Raw genomic sequence first — 15,410 nt, forward strand, 5'->3', positions numbered from 1 at the left:
TTTGCAAAATTCTATTTGATTATTCAATTATAGTAAGCGTGTAATGAGTATATCAAAAGTAAAGGACAAAAAAATCATTTCTACTACACGTAAATGTCACTACATGAAATGTTTGAATATACTTGGAAAATGTTTTTTCTGTCCTAAAAATGATAAGTACTTAGTTAAAAAAATATGAGAATATAGAACGCCTTAAATTCTGTTAACTTGTTGGCAAAATATTAGCATTCGTTTGATAATACACTGTCGAAAAAGAATAATAACAAAAAAGTTAAATTAAATTGGTAGTTACCACAATAACAACTGTACTTCTGCTAGAATATCAATCGTTGTCTTCAAAAAGATTTATTACAATTCACATTCCTGACTCTGCAATACGTTCGTCGTTTAATAGAAAAAAAAAGTTAATTCGGAATTTTAAATTCTTCTAATGGAAAGCTACTTTTAATTTATTTAAAAATTATGATAAATGAGCATAGAATGGAAATAAATAAATAATTGCATGTATGTGTGTGAATGTAAGTGAATGTAAAGTCAGGGCTATAAAACAAATGATGACAAAAAAATAGAAGTCACCGATTTTTGATTTTAGAATCATAAAACAAATTACTTCTGTGCTCACGAACAATTAATTTGGAAAAAGATTATTAAATGTGTATATTTTGAGCAAACACGGCTGAAAAAAATTAGAAGCGTTTGAAATATGAAAAAGGAGAGACAAAAGGCTCGTTAGAGACATATTAGAACCAGAACCAGGAGTAAAGAGAGATACAGAAAGGCATAGATTATATTATTATTCGCAAATAGAGATGTTCTCCTTTCTGATAAATGCAAAGAATGGCTCAACAGTGGTGTCCAACCAGCCATCAATTTTAGAATATTTTGTTAGTGTTAAGGGGTAGAGGTAGACTAAGATTAGATTATTGTTCGCAAATAGTTAAGGATGTGGGTTGTTCTAGTTTTAGGGAAATGCGAAGTTTAGCTCAGGATAGGAAAGAGTGGAGGTACGTGACTGATGACCTTATGATGATGATGATGTTAGTGTTAGTTGAAAGCTCTACTGTTTGTTTATTTAGAAACCAGTTTTAAATTTGTGCACGAAATATTCTCTAAGGGATTAATGTTCAATATTATACAGATCGTCTTAAATGAATAAGTATAAGTTGCTGCTGTCACCTTTCGTAAAATCAGGTGCCAGGGTTCGATTCCCGGCGGGAGCGTGTGACGGCAGCAATAATTTCTCCTCATTAATTTAGGCTAATTTGTAAAGAATAGAAAGTTAATTTCACTGAATGTTTAATACAGCTTTTACGTGATAAAGGAAAAATCCGAACTCTAATAATAAATTAGCAATTCCACTACACTTAACATGAGATTCATCTAATACTGTGTTCTAGCTATTCACATAATCCCACCACTTAGATTGTTTTTCTATCGATTGCTATTTATTATTTATATATTTTATTTTTCTTCAGATTTAGGTCACATAGAATAAAATCTCTTTTGCTGGTAGACCAGTTATTGTAAAAAGCACAATGTTCTTGAATCTCAGTTTTATAAGCATTAACGAAAAATTCATAAAAATCGTGTATCCCAAATATAGAAATATAGAAGCAGTGCTACTCATTTACTTGAATTTGATGATCAATTATCATCAACCGCAGAAGAAAATATTATTGTTCAACATAAATAAAGTAGGTACATTGAGAATGGGTAAAAGGAACGCAATGGGACAAGAACCTCTAATTGTTTGGGAAGTATGTTTGGGAGGTATGTCGAAATGCTACGAGACAAATAAAAATTTGGAAGAACGTTCCTCATTCAATTCTAAAACTCCTGTAAAAATTACAAATCGATTCACTAAACTGTTAAAAAGGTATTGAAATTTTAAAATATTGTAATTTTACACGTCATTTTATGGAGATTTGTTAACCGAACACATTAAATTTATTTTTATTAACAGAAAAAAAGCTACCAGAAATTTCAAACTTCTATAATAAGTAACTTGAACTCTGCAGAATCACTTCAGCGTAAGGTTATTCAAATTCACTAAATGGTTATCGAGGAAAAAATGAAAAATTAGCTGAAAATCTCGTTTTTACTTGATAATATAATGACAATATTTATAATTGTCTGAAATAAATGCAATTTTAAAATTTTAATTATTATTTAAACATATTAAAAAGTTTTACGCTCATTATTAATAGAGATTGAAACTGGATATTTTTTTGTTTCGAAGTTGAAATCAAGGCATATTCACTGCCAAAAGTCAGTTAAAAATTTTCCATATTTATTATTTATCATTGCAAAATTTTGACTTCCTTGCTTATCGTTATTCTTCGCAAAACGTTTTTCCTTTGTTTTTAATTGACGAAATTAGTGGTAATTAGAGCACCCTGTACATTTCTTAACAAAGTTAAGTTGTACTTACGCTTTCGACGATTTTCAAACATGATAAACGTAAAAAGATAGGTTATTGTTTGGTATTTACTCATATAAACTTTCTTTTAGTTATTGTAGAATTAGAATTTAGATGCGAATTTCTGGAGAATCTTATTAATAGTTTAGTCATGACCTTGATTTTAGTTTTGCAATGGCACTAGTGAATTTTGCGTATTTGTCTCATTGAACTTCCATTTTCGTTTCGCTTAATGAAGTACGTATGTATGTCAGTAACCCAAATGATAAGCTTACATATGAGTATTTTTCAAATACGCATTGTTCCGAAGGACGACCGTTAGTACGAAGGGACACCGTTGCGCTTTCGTAAAGGCGCTTCGATCGTTTTCGATTTTCCATAATGTGCCCCTAGCTTTCAGTCTACCGTGGTAGCGCGATAAAGCACAAATGTTCACCTCCTCGTTCTTAAACATCACCGAAACATGAAAAATATGTAACGAACATCGTGCAATAAGAAAAATACATAATAAAAATACCGAAAGAAAAGGATTAAACATCTGGTGAACTGGAACATGCCCGGACCGGTTTGTGGTAGCAAAATTACTTCCTTTAATAAAAAAAGTTTATTGAGGGAGTATGTACATGAGAGGAATTAATATGTTTGATAAATTGAAACACCTCGATTCGGGCTAAATAAATTTTATGTGGCTCTGTTTATTGTGAACTTTTCTTTTTTAATAAAATGTTAGCTGCATCAAGATGACAAGCGATAAAAAACTTTTTCTGGGCTAATTAATATTCGCAATGCCAGGGGGCAGGAGGGGGCTTGTAGCACCCCAAAACACCTTTTTGGAGAACATTATTAGGAGATCTAACCAGCAGCGTAAGTAAGATCTTTATATCTTCCAAGGATACAATATTAATTAATTAAATTAAGTGCAGATAATTTCTAACTATAAATCAAATTTTCTTTGTGATCTAATTCCAACTTCTATCAAAATGTCAAAAAGTCACAAATGATCTTTATTTTGACTTTTTACTGAAAATAAAATAAAATCAGTTTGAAGTGGAAAATGTGTATTCTATCATTTTTGTGATGAAATAATACAAGCAAACGCAGCAAGATCCAATAAAGTATGTCTTATTTTTTCGTAGGTTTAGCGTTCTTTTGTTTCTGTTACCTCACAATTTTTTCTTTCTTTAATAAATGCTATTGAACTATGCATAAATTATTAAAGTTAAAATAGAAGAATATCCCAATAAGGAAAATAAAATTAAAAAGATTCAAAACAACCAGGTACTGTTTTAATTACTGTCTCGGAGGTTTTCAAAAAAATTTCATTCAACAACAATTTACAAGCTGTGAAACAGTGAAAAAATTTAACTATGCCAATTTATGCACATTACAGTATACATTATTTTTATTTTAAGTAGAATCTACTCACCAAAGACAAAGAAGGAAATTCGCGAAGTCTTTATTTTTCTTGTATTGGGAACCCCTGTAAAAATAAGTAACAAGTGATGATTTTATATCGCATACTGAGTTCGAATACATACTAATATTTAAAAACCATTTTTAATTTTGCCAATTCATTAACATGTATTAATATTAATATGATTTCATTCCTTATTTTTTTGTCCTTAAAATCCTACGAAACTCTTATTACGTCCTTAAACCCGCTGCAAGTGGGTTAGGGTGTATTTGATGCTGAATCATTTCAAAATAGGTCAACATGTGTTACTTCTGCATATATCTAAAAGAGTTAACTGATATGAAATTAATTTTGATCCATAGCCTGAGGTCAAATTTTAAATCGTGGCATTTATGGATGTGTTGTCTGAGTTATCAGAATCGGTTTTTAGAGGTCTGCTTATACATATGTATATGTATAATAACTAAAATCAAATTTGCTACTTATGAAGAAGCCACAATGTGCTGGTGAAACAATGTTCTTATATCAAGAAAAATAAGATAATTTCAGCTACAAACATAAAACTTAAATTCAGTTTACGTAGTATACTGGAAATGAAATTTATTAGTTTGTGGTAATGTAATAATGTTACAAATGTACCCGAGATAAAAGTGTTCAGTCTCTTAGAGTCTCTGAAAGCGAGACTCGAGTCTCCGTCTCTCATCGAGTCTCTCTGGTGTCGCGAGAGACTGTCAAAAAAACTGTTTAGCGTCTCTAAACGGGAGACTCGAGTCGCGCATAGAGAGATCATAATTTCGTATGCAGTCTCTGAAAGGGAGACTCGAATCTCTCAATAAGTGGTGTCTCGATAGACATAGTTAAAATTTTCTAAGTTCAACCTATTTCAGAGATCCCAGTCTTTCTACTAAAGAGACTCGAGTCTCAATTTTTCAGTTTTATTCATTCAGTCTCTCTGTGAGAGACTCGAATCTCTGAATTAACAATTCTATCGTTCGAGTCTTTCATACAGAAACTGTGAGAGACGCTCTCAGAGACGCTGAAAGACTGAAAGAATCTGAGAGACTGAAAATTTTTGTCTAGAGTAATACTGTAAAAATGTTACAAATTCTAGATTATTCTTACAAAATCCTACTGGAGCATCCCTCTGTAAGCCCCGCTAATCCAAAAACTAGTTTTTTATAATTTTTATTAAATATATAGTGTAATAAAACAGTATTTTATTAAATTCAGTTCCGCAGAATCTTATATGATATTATTGTATAAGTACAATATAAAAACTGGTGTATTTGAATATAAGATGCTGGAATAACTAGCAAATATTCATTTATTTTAACGGACCCATTAAAAAAATAATAATAAAAAAGTTTAAAGACCAACCTACCTACAGTAACAATTTTGTTTTAAGACAACATTTGTGTCGTGCTCTAAAAGATAAAAGAATCCAAGCAAATGCAATTCCTAAATCGATAAATGCATTGTTAATGTGTGACGTAATTACTTTTAAGTGAGGACCAAAACGTAAATTGAAACCGAAGCATTTATATGTTTACCTTTTTATCTTGTCTGTAACCGATGGCGTAAAGCAAAACCGTTAATGTTTTAACTGCTTGGTACCTACCCATGTACCTACTGATATCACATAAAATAGTTACCAACGATAAGGATAAATCGATTGTGTACACTTAATATGAAAATAATATAGGGTGACAGTATTTCTCTCGGGAGAAGAAACTATCACTAATTTGGAATGATATAATTTTGGGGGTCGGATTTTCGAAACAATCTACTAAGAATTATTTTATTTTTTTTATTAAGTTTTAATGCACAACATAAAATCTAAGAGTACATTTCCTGATTTTTAGCTTTGGGAAGGTTAGCCAATTAGTAAGCTATCAGATAATAGAAAAATTCGAGCCAAAAAGTGAGAATATTTTTTTTTTAATTTTTAACTCCCGAATTTGGTTTGATTCTTTCAAAAATGGCGCATTTCCGAATTAAGTGATAGAGGTTAAATCGTAGTAATAGTTCTTCTAGCAATTTTCTGTCACCCTGTACATTCGGTCACTACAGATTAATTTTAACCACTCACTATGATAGTTGACTACCTGATCATTTAAAGGTCTAATTAATAGAAATAACACGATTTTTTTTGATATCCAGGAATCCTAAATAATTTGGTAGTGTATGCTCGATTCTTTGTGTGTTTCGGTAGTCCTTTTGAAGTTCAAATCCTTTATGGCGGTCTATTTTTAACGTTAAAAGGTGGGCTACAAGAATGGAATTAAAGTTCGAAGAAATAAATAGTTTCATGTCGAAAATCGAAAAAGTTGGCGCGTGAAGCGTACAAAAGCTTTCGATTTAAAAGGATACGAATCCACCAATGTCGTTTTCAAGGACGACAAGCGATAGCATTAGCCTTGGCAAAGCTCCGGAACTGCCAATTTGCATACAGGGAGGCACAAGGACGTAAAGGCCGTTTGTAATCGGTTATCTTCTAAGTGCTTTTAAACGGTTTCAGAATGTGTACTTACACTTACATATATATATATAAAATATAAAGTACATGGTTTAGGCTTGGTATTGACATTAATCTAATGTTGATATGTAGATATGCTAGAGGCAGATGCCGAATTTGAACAAATGTTGAAATAAATTAGCAGATCGAAACCTGTTTCGAGCAAAATGAGCATATACCGATTGCGACGATTATTAAGTATTTTGCAGATGCTGAACTTTTTGATTACACAGGTCTGCGAAATTTTTTTTTGAAAAGTTTTTTTCTTAAATTGTTAATATTTGTCGTAATTGTCTTAAAAGTAATAGAAAACGATATACCACGTGACATTAACCCATAAATGCTCAGAGAACACATTTCCATTTGAACCCTTGCCACGTAATGAGTGCGACGAAACAATGTTTGATAACTAGTGTTTCTATGTTTTTAACGATGCTCTTTTCGATGGTGTTGGTTAAAAATACCTCCGACAATATTAAAGCATGAAAAGGTCACAAATAAGCAAAGAAAACATGATTTTTGAATTGATTGTTTTCATAAAAAGTAATTTTTTGTGTCCTTACGATTTTTTTATATGCTTAAAACCTATATAGATCATGACCTCGATATCTAAACATGAAATAATTACCGTTGGTCAAGTCGAAATGCCTTTACAAACTGTTTGATCAAACCAAGTTTAATGTAAAGTGGTGGAAGCAATACTTTCTTCTTTCAAACTCGTATTGATGACATTTTTCACTCCGACTTCCAATTTCATTCTAATTTGGACAAAGAAATACCGAATAACAATGATTTTGATTTACCATAAGTCCACTGTCTTAACACTTCAACACATAACTGGCATATTTTATCGTAACCCAGTGTCTATCTTGGTGACACAACTTCATTCTGAAGTAAGCTTATTAAGTATTTTTTACAAACTGTTATATTCAATCAATTCAAAAAACAAATAAATTTGCGGATTCAAAGAGCCATATATACATACATATATTAATCTACATACAAAAAAAATGTGACGTGATACGTTAAAACAAAGTTTATATTTGCAAAATATAGACCAACATGTACATGCTTAAGATAAATTTATACAAAAAACTTTCTTATCGCAGACCTGTGTTATCCGAATCCATAAGGCGTTGCGAGCACGGGAATACACCCACATCTACAACTGTTTCTTCTTTTGATATTTTTTAATTTACCCAATCGACGGCTAAACCTCTTTTTAGATGTATGTAATTATTGCATACTTAAGTACAAAAAATCGTCAACCTAAACTCACCATAAGCTTACCTTCAAAAGATGCACAAAGTTAAAAACAAAGAAGAATTACGCATCTATTCAAGGTTAGGCTAAAGTCAGTTTAGCTGTTGTCCTGATTTGGTAGCTGTTCATAAACGATCTAAACAGATAACAAACCGTTCAATTTTGGCCACCAGTAATTGAATTCATGAAATTCATCAGGAATATTAATGAAATATCTATAAAATTTTGTAGAAGTATACCAAATCGGTGTTTAATTTTTGGAAGTAGGTAGGTAATTAATCCCATGGTGATCATCTAGGAATGGTAAAGTCCACTCTCCAGATAGAAGAGTAAGTTTTTATATAATTACTTTCGATTAGTTACATTTAAAAAACAGATGTAATAGTAAGAATTATTTCAGATTGAATCGTTTACCTGCATTTGTTTTATTTCCTAAATTTTTGATATGAATGGAATTTAGTTGTTGTTGTTAATCACATTCAGTTAGCGATATATTGCATCAACTTGTAATCAACTTCCCTAAGCTTAGAATCGGTCTTCTTAACAGAGGAAAATGGCTCTCGAGTCGAATGTCATTAAAAACCCCTCCATCTCGAGGACCGTCTAAAGAAAGTATCATCCAACTTTCGCATCACTACTAACGCTGTTAGTCTTAAAAATCAGTCAATATGCCTAAGTAGGTAAATCCCTTCAGCAGGAGTAATTACACATGGGCATTGGGCATATGCAAATAATGCATCAAGTTTTAAAACCTCTAAACTGAGAAAACAGTATGTGTTTTTTACGTTATGCACTGCTATACGAGGGTGGATTGATAAGTTTCCGGCCTAACCAAGAGATGACGCCACTAGGCCTACCTTGAGGTGACATTCTATAGTACCATCCTTGGATAGCTTGTAGCTATAGTTTCAGCCCGATCTCCTTGCTAGTGTAGGTTTGACAGCACGCTGAACAAGACGCCTCTGTGGTTTTCGTAAAAATGGAAAAGCAGGAAAATCGTGCTGTCATCAAATACTTTTATTTGAAGGGGTTAACGCCGAAGGAAATTAAAAAAGAGATGGACTCAACACTGGGGACATCCTCCCCGTCATATTCAACCGTTAAGCAGTGGGTTTCCGAGTTTAAAAAGGGTCGTGTGAGCACCTCTGATGGGCCTCGCTCAGGACGCCCCGTTGAGGTCACAACTCCAGATATGATCGAAAAAATTCATCAAATAGTGCTGGGAGACCGCAGATTGAAAGTGCGTGAGATAGCTGAGACCTGTAAGATGTCATATGAACGTGTGCAACATATTTTGCACCAACATTTGCATATGGAAAAGCTCTGTGCAAGATGGGTGCCGCGTTTGCTAACAGTCGACCAAAAATTGATTCGAAAAAACATTTCTACCGCAAATTTGTCATTGTATAAGCGTAATCCAAGCGAATTTTTGCGTCGATTCGTAACCGTTGACGAAACGTGGGTCCACCACTACACTCCTGAAACCAAAGAACAGTCTAAACAGTGGATTGGACCAGGGGAACCAACTCCAAAGAAGGCAAAAACAATTTTTTCGGCGAACAAGGTTATGGCTACTGTTTTTTGGGATGCAAGAGGTATTATATACATTGATTACCTTGCAAAGGGTAATACTATCACTGGTCAATACTACGCAGACTTATTGCAACGTTTGAGCCACGAGGTGAAAATTAAACGACCTCATCTGGCGAAGAAAAAAATCTTGTTTCATCACGATAACGCACCAGCGCACACGTCAATCGTTGCGACGGCTAAAATCAACGATCTAAAGTTTGAATTGATGCCGCACCCTCCTTACTCTCCAGACCTAGCCCCGAGTGACTATTTTCTGTTCCCTAATCTCAAAAAATGGCTTGGCGGTAAGAGATTTGCGGACAATGAAGAAGTAATCGAAGCTGTAAATGGTTATTTTGAGGAGCTTGACGAATCAGTCTATAGAGATGGCATTAATAGACTGGAACACCGCTATGAGAAATGTATCAGCCTTGGAGGAGATTATGTTGAGAAATAAAAAAAAAAAATTTTAAAAACCTTGTTTTTCTTGGTCAGGCCGGAAACTTATCAATCCACCCTCGTATTTACTAATTGATTTTTCGTTCGACAAAATACACGAACGATAAATTTTAATATTAATTAAGAGTGGTGGCATGTGACCATTGATTGGTGACGTGGGCGATGCGGACAAGCAATTTTACATCATATGTACATACGTATGTGTTCAGAAAACTTTCATAAAAAAAAGCTTACCACTTATTGTCATAATGAGTGGCTGCTGTTGAAACAATTGTCGAGGTCTATTAAAGTACTTATCCAAGTCTTATGTATGTACAAGGTAGCTCAAAAAATATAATACTGGTATGCAAGGGAAGAAAAATTAGGGAAAGGGCGAATATAAAGATAGAAAATGAAAAATTAGAAGAAGTGGCTGATTTTAGATATCTAGGAAGTCAGATAAGTTAGGACGGAAGGAATAGTAGGGATATAAAGCAGAGGATAGCGCAGAGCCGAGTCGCCTTCAATTAAAAGAAGTCACTTCTATGCTCGCGAACGGGCAATTTAGAAATTCGAAAAAGGTTGTTAAAGGTGTATGTTTGGAGCGAGGCGTACGGGTGCGAAACATGGACAGTGGGTGCGGCGGAAAAGAAAAGGTTAGAAGCCTTCGAAATGTGGTGTTATAGGCGAATGATGAGGATAACGTGGCTAGAAAAGGTTAGAAATGAAGAGGTATTAGAAAGAGTAGGAGAAGAGAGGACTCTATGGAAGTCAATAAAAAATAGGCGAGATAGGTTGGTAGGACACCTTCTCAGATATGAAGGTCTAGTCAGAGACATATTAGAGGCGGAAACAGGAGCTAGAAAGGGTAGAGGTAGACCTAGGTTAGATTACTGTTCGCAAATAGTTAAGGATGTGGGTTGTTCTAGTTTTAGGAAAATGCGAAGTTTAGCTCAGGATAGGAAAGAGTGGAGGTATGTGTCCAACCAGTCTTAGGACTGACGACCTTATGATGATGATGTATAAGGTAGCTCAGCAATGCAATATTAGCTATATAGGTAGGGTTGCCATACGTCCCATAAAACTATTTCCAAAAGACTTAAGGTATGCTTTTCCTATAGTAAAGGCAGTCACAGGTAATTGTTTTTTCATTATACTAATTTACTATCGTTTAACGGATGTCCCGTATCAGTATGGAAGAATTATGGCAACCCTTATATATAAATCCTGTAGATTCTTTTAGCAGAATATATTGTTGGAAAAGAAACCAAACATCATGTAGCTTTGTACTACGTGGAAGGATAACAATAATTTGTGTTGCAATCAATTAGTTTATGTTAAGTTGGATAAACACCTTAAATTTAGAGATGTATCGGATAGTGATTCTGCAGGGTACCGTTAATGGTTTATCTTCGTTCTGGCGGGTTTTCCATTAAATACCACCCTCATAAACGCAATGTCCCAAACCACATTAAGTCTCTTTTAAAATTTGTTTAAACACTAAACTAATGAAATATTAATTGTTGGTTGGCGGATTTTCAACGAGAGGGTTGAATTGAAACTGTTGAAGTCAGCCTAGTATAGTGTTTATAATTACTAAAAGTCGGCAAGGTGACAAAATTACGATATAGTAATAAGTTATCGTTAATCTAAACCTGATATACTAACAAGCGACAGAAATTGTAACAGTTCGACCATGCAGATGTATTCTTATTCAGGAGAAAAACTAAACACAAGAACTATATCGAAATAACAAATACGAGGTCTGTTCAAAAAGTTTCGCGAATTTTGTGTTTTTCCAAAAATTATCAATTTATTTATGAATATCTATTTTGTCCCCTTCAAAGTCATTCCCACCAGATATTCACTTGTGCCAACTTTCTTTCAATCCTCGAAGTACCTACAAAAATAATTTTTGTGATCTTGTTCATCTCCTCCTTCGATGCCGTCATTATTTCCTCAATTGTAGTGTAGCGTCGTCCTTCCATTGGCCTCTTCAGTTTCGGGAACAAGAAAAAGTCACAGGGGGACAGATCTGGGGAAAACGGTGGCTGCGGCATTATTGGTGTGTTGTTTTTGGTCGAAAATTCGCGTAGAAGCAGTGGTGTGTGAGTGGTGGAGTGCAAAAGCCAATTTTTGTTCTTCCACAAATCCGAGCGGATTACTTCCCGCAAATTGCGCATAATTTGCAGGTAATATTCCTTATTGACTTTTTTATCCTGTGGAAAGAACTCATTATGCACGGCGCCCCGCAATCGAAAAGTGTAAGCAAAACTTTCACATTCGACCTAACCTGGCGCACTTTTTTCGGTCTTGTCTCGTGCGACAGCTTCCATGAGGATGATTGAGCTTTCGCTTCCACGTTATAACCATAAACCCAAGATTCGTCACCAGTTATGATCCTCTGAAGCAAATTTGGGTCGTCGCGGACAGAGTCCAATAACTTCTTAGCAATGTTAATGCGATGTTGTTTTTGGTCTAAATTGAATAATTTTGGTACGAATTTAGCTGCGACCCGTCTGATGCCCAATGATCGAATGACAGGAGCCAATCGATGTGTTTAGGTCTTCGGCAACATCGTTAACGGTTATTCGACGATTGGCCAATAATATTTTCTTCACTACATCAATGTTTTTGTCTGTTTATGTTCTCGGGCACGCTGTTCGTCGTTCACATCTTCTCGGCCCTCTGAGAACATTTTGTACCACCGATAAACTTTGCTTTAGTCCAGGGTAGCTTCATCATATGCCTCGGTAATATTCGGAACAGCCTTAGCTATTGTAACCTTTGCAATCACGGAAGTTTGATTGCATCTGTATAACTTTCCCGACGTTTTTCTTTTATCAACTGGCATAATTAAATTGGAATAATAAGCACTCGTAATTGCGGCTCCTTTCTGCAGGAAATCTACTAAAATTACACTTCAGAATCCCAACATTATTTTTACTGTTGTATCTTGAATTTTTTCAGCGGTGTGAGGCCCCGATGGCCCATTCTATACTCTGTATTTTGGTCTTAATATCGTAATGATGAAGAATACATCTTTTGATACAAGTCTTGCAAGAAAATTTTGTTTATCTTCTCTAAGCACAAGTATTTAATCACTGCTTGCTGTTCTTTTTAGCTAGTCTTATATGACTCTCCCCAACTTGATCGTGTATTGTAGACATGATTTAACAGGTCCAAACTTTTATTTTGTAGTGTTTTAGTTTGTATGTAGCAGTCTACAATCCGACGCGAAAATAAATAATTATTTCAGTTTATAATTGGGTCAGGGTCAGAGTAAAAGGATCAACCCTCGTAGATCTACATAAATAAACCAAAATTTTGCAACAAGTGTTTACTAATTAAACATGATTTGAAAAAGTAACTATCCAGTTCTATTGATGAAATATTTAAAATTTGTAAATGTAGGCATCGTTATTATTACCATCTTTCAATAATTTTAATTATAAGACATTCATGTTTGCTCATATTATGCATTTAATTAACTTTAAACTGAGCTCGACGACATAAATTAAGATTGATGTATTGTAGGTAAAGCCATTACTAACAGGAAATATGACGATGAAATTCCACTGCAATTTATGGCTTATTATTAAAGATAATACCACGTTTAAGACTAATAATATCAGCAAAATGTACGTACCTACCTATTACACAAAGTGAAAAGGAATCTCTGTTTTCTTCTATTTATTTGACTAATCAATAGAACAATATTTTAGTTTCAATTTTGAATCCATGATGAGGGTTTGCTTTAAGTTCAAATTTTAGGATGAGTCGGTAGGCAATTTTTCTTGTAACAAGAGATAAATTTTCGATTTGTTCTCGTCAAGAAGCAGATTACAAACCATTATTTCAATATAAAAGGACAAAAGGCAAGAAAAATGATTTCCTATTTGTTGATGAAAAATCTGACAGGAAAATTCGCAGATGGTAATAGTAAAAAATAAAAAGCGTTCTACCATTAGTATAAGGAATAATGTTTTGTAGATTTCATTAATAATTTTTGTCTTTTTACATGTAACAGTTTATTAATGTCTTCTACCTAATTGCAAGACAGCAATTAAAATTACACGTCCTTTAACCTCGATAATCCACTTAATTCTGAGTTTAACAATCGCAATAGTTTTCAAAGGTTTATATAATTGTTTAACTCTTTAATCATGAATGTTTTACTAAATTGTTGTTAATATTAAAAAAGCAGGAAAAAAATCGTTCATTCAATGCCTACATAATACTGTTACAATACAATTTTCAAAATTACAAAAATAAATGGCGTATTACATTATTAGTTTGCGTTTGGCTTTTGGTAAAATTGTTCTGCTAGTATATTACAATAGAATGTACTATAATAGAAATATCGATTTTTCGCAGCCATAAAAGACTAGAAAGCAGTTATTTGTTAATATCTTTTAAAAGCAGCGGAAGAAACGAACAAATTCGACGACGAGCTATTACTTTAGTGGAACTTTTTGGTTACAAAGATAAATATTAAAAAAAAAATACGCAGCAACCCAAATGTCTAGTTATGATTCTGCTTGGTATCTATTTACTCACAATTAACATAATGTGTAAATGGCAGAAAAGAGATTTTTCGCAATTTTCAAAATAATTCCTTTGAAACCTCTTTTACCTTGTTAAAGCTTCTGAACTCTATTGTCTATCACTTTCAAGTATCGAAATTGCCTCCTGCTCCCTAAATTTTTCGGCCTAGGGGTCCAACTATGTATATCATATGTTTCTGGGGTCGCTAAATCCAAACTCCAGCACATTAGGGTTTGGACATAACGTTCCAAAATCTACTAGACACGTTGATCATAATAATCCCAAACAATTGTAAGCCTTCAACTCGTAACCAATTACCTCTTCCACTAAATGCATAACTTCGTAATTCTTGAACCCCTTAGCCCTAAAACCTTATGCATCCATAAGCCTTTATCTCCGTAACCAAATGCTAAAGTAGTATCGCTTAATCTCTCACCGCGAAATTATTCATGGCGTAGATTTCATAAAATTAAAACAGACCCTGTAAAACATTTGTAGGACCATCAGTATTAGCACTACCTAATGTACACCGTGAGAAGGTAAAATTAATTTTATGAAATGCATATGATAAATAGTTTCATGGTGAGAGATTAAGCAGTACTCTTTCAGTATTTTGATTGCAGGGATGTAGGGTTACAAGGTCATAAGGTTTTAGTGTCAGGGGTTAAAGGATTATGAAGTCATACAGTTAATTCATTACGGGTTTTAGGTCTAAAATCGTTTGGGATTATCATGTTGGGGTTAAATTGAATCGAACTTGGATTTAGCGACCCCAAAAACATACAGTAGGTATACATACTCAGACTTCAGGTAGAATTTATTTTTTGTGGGCAGCTGTGTATAATTAATTGGTCCATACCTAACTTCTCAGTAATGTTACTTTATATTTTGAGTACTACCCTTATACTTGAACCAGTTTAAAAAATACTTACATAAGAATAAAATTAATTAATAAAGTGCATTTTGAGGGTTCCGTACATCCGAATGAAAAAACAGTCAATTTATTCCGAATCTACTGGACCAATTAACTTGAACACGGACGCATAACGTAGATAAATTATTTTGAGCATGGGGGTCATTTTTGGGGGTCAATAGGAATTTAAAAAAATTTAAAGTTTTGTAAACTGTATCGTGTGACATATCAAATGAAAGGGTTTGTTGTAAGGGTTAGAATTTTAAAATAAATAGTTTTAAAGTTATTTAAGAAAATAGATGATAATTGGCCGTTCCCTCTCCTCCCT

At 33.6% G+C, this 15,410-nt stretch overlaps 1 protein-coding gene and 1 long non-coding RNA gene across 6 annotated transcripts in view; one reads left to right on the forward strand and one right to left on the reverse strand.

Annotated features, from left to right (window-relative positions):
- Positions 1–2,852: 2,852 nt before the first annotated feature.
- Positions 2,853–15,410, forward strand: part of LOC108739154 (potassium voltage-gated channel protein eag) — a 105,962-nt gene continuing 93,404 nt past the window's right edge. For all 5 annotated transcript variants that reach the window (XM_025975431.1, XM_025975432.1, XM_025975433.1 and 2 more), the window contains exon 1: positions 2,853–3,283. In XM_025975431.1, the coding sequence (XP_025831216.1) occupies positions 3,205–3,283 (79 nt within the window). In that variant the 5' untranslated portion in view covers positions 2,853–3,204. The remainder of the gene's footprint in view (positions 3,284–15,410) is intronic.
- The window catches only part of LOC112904700, a 164,232-nt gene continuing 152,647 nt past the window's right edge, over positions 3,826–15,410 (reverse strand). Inside the window, exon 4 of the long non-coding RNA XR_003231287.1 lies at positions 3,826–3,899. This is a non-coding gene — a long non-coding RNA (uncharacterized LOC112904700). The remainder of the gene's footprint in view (positions 3,900–15,410) is intronic.

Source organism: Agrilus planipennis, unplaced genomic scaffold, assembly GCF_000699045.2.
Source record: "Agrilus planipennis isolate EAB-ADULT unplaced genomic scaffold, Apla_2.0 scaffold214, whole genome shotgun sequence".
In the NCBI taxonomy this organism is placed as follows: domain Eukaryota; kingdom Metazoa; phylum Arthropoda; class Insecta; order Coleoptera; family Buprestidae; genus Agrilus; species Agrilus planipennis.